Source organism: Otolemur garnettii, unplaced genomic scaffold, assembly GCF_000181295.1.
Source record: "Otolemur garnettii isolate 467f Iridium unplaced genomic scaffold, OtoGar3 scaffold00066, whole genome shotgun sequence".
NCBI classification, from domain to species: Eukaryota; Metazoa; Chordata; class Mammalia; order Primates; family Galagidae; genus Otolemur; species Otolemur garnettii.
In genome coordinates, this window is record NW_003852461.1 from 6,637,218 (window position 1) to 6,642,539 (window position 5,322).

Below are 5,322 nucleotides of genomic sequence, written 5' to 3' on the forward strand. Positions count from 1 at the left end.
GAGAAGGGTGAATTTGTTTATTAGAAAGCCAGTGGGTGGTATATCTTTTATGGAGAAGTTAGAAAGTATTTCTCAGGCTAAAGTTGAGTTGGGATGGAAAGGCAGACAAAGGGAATTATCTTGGAAACACTAGGTAACAAAACAGGCTATCTGTAGATCTAGTTCCGAGAGATAATTGTAGCATAGAGTAAAATACTTAAATTGTTAGGGTCGCTTAGAAGACTGTATGGTAGCCAAGGTTCTCCAGAGAAACAGAACCAACAAGGGGTGTGTGTATGTAGTGTAGATGTGTATACACACACATACATTGTATAGAGATATTTATTTATTTGTTTTTAGGAATTGGCACATGTGATTTTGGATGTAGCAAGTCCAGAATCTGCAGGTAGGCCAGCAGGGTAGTGCGTGACTTGAGGAGGAGCAGCCAGAGTCAGGATTCTGGCAGAACTGGCTGGGGTGGGTGGGGGGAGGCCAGTCTTTTTCTTAAGGCCATCAACTGATTGGACGAGGCCCACACACCTTATTAGAGGTTAGCTGCTTTATTCAACTGTACTGATTTCAATGTTAATTTCATCTAAAAATATACCTTCACAGCAATATCCAGATGTGTTTGGCCAAGTATCTGGGCACTGTGGCCTAGCCGAGCTGACACATAAAATTAACCATCATTGCTGGTGTACATCTTTTGTTTAGGACTTATTATTACTTAATCTGTTGTAAAAAGAAAATTTATGTTGACAGTTCGTCTCATTAACTAAATTGGTTCAGTCATATCAGGTAAATACTTGGTTAGTGGTGTGTCATGTACACATTGAGATGCTTTTATAATTGTAGCCTTAACATCTGGGAAAAATTTAACACAATTAGTATTAATTTGCTCAAAACAGAGGGGCCATTGTACAATAATTATGTGAAAATTATCAAGAAAAAAGAAAATAGTTATAAACTTCCAATAAATTAAATGAAGCCATTCTTTCAGTTACCCTAGCCAGAAGTGATAGCTTCTGTATTAGAACATCTGAGGCAGAATGATCTCTGAAAAGCTGGGACTGTGTTCAGTAGTTTCAGTTTTGCATTTTAAAATTGATGGTACAACCTTGGTGAGGCGTTTCCTAAATGCCCCACCCCACCACTGTAGTTGGCTTATCTGTAAAGGGAAGATTTAGGGGAGACCCTTAAGGCCTCACCAGCACAAACGCTCTGTGGATTTGCAGTTACTTCATCCTCAAAGAGTTTATCACTTTCTCTCTCAAGTTTAGTTACTTGTGTTCTTTATGCTATTTCTGTAAGAGCTGAAATGGTAAATGATTCATCTTCATGTTATAATAGTGCTTAATTTCTTACTCAGGGCAAGCATCCAAATACTTGTTTGGAATGTAGAATGTAGTCTGTTAACATAGTTCACTCTATCTCAGCAGTTCTCAGCATGTGGGTCGCGACCCCTTTGTAACAATGAAAATACATCCTGCATATCAGATATTTACATCACGAGTCATAACAGTGGCAAAATTACAGTTAGGAAGTAGCAACAAAAATTTTATGGTTGGAGGTCACCAAAACATGAGGAATTAAAGGGTCACGGCATTCTAAGGCATTAGGAAGGTTGAGAACCACTGCTCTATATAGTCAAATGTTCTTCAAACTTTATTAAATGCACAAAAATTTAGTATACAATTTTTTGTCTTGGCTTTCAGTTATCAGTATAGGATTTCTCTTTAAAACTAAGCTAGTGTTTATAGATTTCTCATTTAAACTTATTCTACTTATTTCTACTCAATAGATTTATTTGGGGCTTTGTCATGTGCTAGTTTCACTCAGGGAGAAGTACTCAGAAGCTGTCATCATTCTTAATTCTCCCTGATAGTAAGATTGGGAGCAGTAGTCTGTCCTGTGCCAAGTTACTATGATATTTGGAAGAGGTCAAGTATGGCGCTTGATACATAGTGGATTCACATTAAAACGTTGCTTGTCTTTTTACCTTTTCAGTTTGGGGACTTTTACACCTCCCTGCTAGCAGGGTGTGTTATATTGAATGTTTAATAAACGTTTGTTAAGCCAAAGACATTCATGACTTAAATAATTTAATATGAGAAAGTATCACGTTACCATATAAATCATACTTACTGCTATTAAGCATCGGCTATAAGATAGAAAGTAACTTTCTCTGTTGAGTTTGGTATTATGTCTGTAATAAAATGTTGTAATCTTTAGCATTTCTTTTTTAATTTTAGTGATGCAGCTTGGTTCAACGAATCTTGGTTAAGCCGAATTAAAGAGGATGTTGGGGATAACTGGAGAATAAAGGTATGCAGAACCAAGGGGAGAAGCGCTTGATCCAAACAGTCATCTTAAAATTAGTACTAAGCTTCAACTAAATCTTGTAAAAATTAAGTTGTGGATACCTTTTATTGTGTACAGTTTGAGTTTCGACATGTGTATGCTGTCGTGTAACTACAGTAATAATTAAATATAGAACATTTCCCTTAACCAGAAACACTCACTGAATGCCTGTCCCCTACCAGCCTGGCCCTCGGTGGCCATCGATCTGCTTTGTGTCACTGTGAGTTCATTTCCAGAATTCCGTATGATGGACTCACACAGTACGTCCTCTGTGTGTCTGCCTTCTCTTCCTCAGTGTGTTTTTACGACTTCTCCATGTTACTTCTATCCGTAGTGATTTCTCTGGGGAGCTGTATTTCATTATATTGATGCGCCACAATTGGTTTAGCCTTCACCTGTTGATGGATGTTTGAATTGTTTCTGGTTTTGGCTCTGAGAAGTACAGTAGTGATCAACATTTGTGTGAGTTTTTATATAAGCACATGGTTCATTTCTCTTGGGTAAATTCCTGGATGGAATTGCTGAGTTGTATATGCTTAACTGTGTAAGAAAATGACAAACTGAACTTGTATTTTTAAGTGGTGTGGACCACTGTCTCAGTGCCCACAGTTTTCTTGTGTCTTATAGGACATTTAATTTGTTTCATGTAGATTATTTACTTTGTTGACATAGTTCTTTTTAAAGACATTTTAAAAATTTTACTAGCTGGGCGTTGTGGCAGGTGCCTGTCCTTCCAGCTATTTGGGAGGCTGAGGCAAGAGGATCACTTGGGCCCAAGAGTTGGAGGTTGTTGTGAGCTACGGCACCATCACACTTTACCCAGGGACAGAGGGAGACCCCGTAGCAAAGGGTCTCACATGGGATGCTTGCTTTTCTATTCTTGAGATACTTTAGGAGAATGATCTCCAAATCCATCCAGGTAAATACAAAAGATGCGAAGCCTCCATCTTTTTTATGACTGAGTCGTATTTCATGGTATACATACACCACATTTTATTAATCCACTGATGTGTTGATGGGCACCTGGGTTGTTCCCACATCTTTGTGAGTAAGACTTGAGCTGCTGTAAACATTCAAATGGAAATGTCCTTATGATAACATGTTTTTTTTTTTTTTTCTTCTGGGTACTTAGTAATGGGATTGCAGGATCAGATGGAAGGTCTACTTTCAGCTCCTTGATTATTCTCTACACTTCTTTCCAAAACCCCGTATTAGTTTGTAATCCCACCAGTAGTGCATAAGTGCTCCCCTCTCTTCCCACCCCTGCCAACACGTGCAGCTTTGGGACTTTGTAATGTGAGCTGTTCTCATTGGGCTTGGTGATATCTCAAAGTGGTTTTGATTTGCATTTCTCTGATAATCAGGAATGATGAGCATTTTTTAGTGTGTTTGTTGGCCATTCATCTGTCCTCTTGCAAAAAGATTTACCTTATGGGGCTCTTTGCTCTTTTCTTACTGATTTGCTTGAGTTCTTTGTAGGCTCTGGTTATCAGCCCTGTCTCCAACTGGTAACATGTGTATCTTCTTCCATTCTGAAGGTCTCTGTTTGTTTTGTTGGTTGTGTCTTTGTTGTGCAGAAGCTTTTTAACTTGAGCAGGTGCCATTTATTTATTTTTGCTGTTGCCACAGTTATCAACAGTCTTGAACTACAGGGCTCAAGCCATCCTCCTCAGCCTCCCAAAGTGTGGGGATTCTGGGTGTGGACCACTGTCTCAGTGCCCACAGTTCTTCCTGTATTATTAAGCTAATAATTTGCTACTGACCAGATGCTCTTTAGTGATGTTCCCTTTTCCTTTCTGGCTATTGGTTATTTGTGTCTTTTATATTTCTTTTTTCCTGATAAATTTGGCTAGATGTTTTTAAATTTTATTCAAAGATTAGTTATGTTTTCTATTTCATTGATTTCTTCTTTGATGTGTATTATTTCTTTTCCTCCACTTAATTTGCTGTTCTTTTTCCTTTCTTTCTTTCTTTCTTTCTTTTTTTTTTTTTTTGAGATAGTTTCACTTTGTCACCCTCAGTAGAGTGTGGTGGCATCACAACTCATAGCAACCTCAAACTCTTGGGCTTAAGCGATTCTCTTGCCTCAGCCTCCAAAGTAGCTGGGACTACAGGTGCCCCACTACGCCCGGCTGTTTTCTTGGTTGTAGTTGTCATTGTGGTTCGGCAGGCCCAGGCTGGGTTTGAACCCACCGGCTCCGGTAAGGTGGCTGATGCCCTAACTGCTGAGCTACAGGTGCTGAGACAGCTTTTCATTTTCTTGCTTTTTAAGATGGAAATTTAAATAATAAAATTTAGGCCCTTTTCCTCCTAATCTGAAGCACTGTCTTACTAGCATTCTGCACATTTTAACATATTATGTCCTTATTTCATTCAGTTCAAAATATTTGGTAATTTCCTTTGTGATTTCACCTTTGACCTATGGGTAAATTTAAAGTAGGTAATTCAAATTCAAAATATTGAAGGATTTTTCTAGAGACTTTTATTTATTGGTTTGTAACTGAATTAACCATTTTGATGTGAGAACATACTCTGTGTTGAGGAATTCTTTTACATTTATTGAGACTTATTTTATGACCTGCTTGTATGGTCTGTTTTGATGGATATTTCACGTGTACTTGAAAACAACATGTGTTCTGCTGTACATGTGGATTATGTCAAGTTTGTAGATAGTGCTGTTTATGTCTTTCATATCTTCACCGATATTGTGTCTAATTATTTTATCATTTACAGAGGCAGGATTCCTTAAATCTCTAATCATGATTGTGGTTTTGTTGATTTCTCCTTTCAATTGTGTTAACTTTTATGTATTTTGAATTTCTCTTACTAAGCTGATTATACACATTTTTTGTATCTTCTTGATGAATGAGTCTCCTTATCATTATGAAATGCTTTTCTTTATCCCTGGTACTGTTCCTTTATTTGAAGTTAAATTTCTGATATTATTGTAGCCTTGTGGTTTCACTATGATTGTATTTCCCA

General features: G+C 37.7%; 1 protein-coding gene across 1 annotated transcript in view; it reads left to right on the forward strand.

Annotated features, from left to right (window-relative positions):
• Nucleotides 1–5,322, forward strand: part of HOOK1 (hook microtubule tethering protein 1) — a 57,490-nt gene that overhangs the window by 8,812 nt on the left and 43,356 nt on the right. Inside the window, exon 3 of the mRNA XM_023515100.1 lies at nucleotides 2,232–2,304. Within this exon, the coding sequence (XP_023370868.1) occupies nucleotides 2,232–2,304 (73 nt within the window). The remainder of the gene's footprint in view (nucleotides 1–2,231; nucleotides 2,305–5,322) is intronic.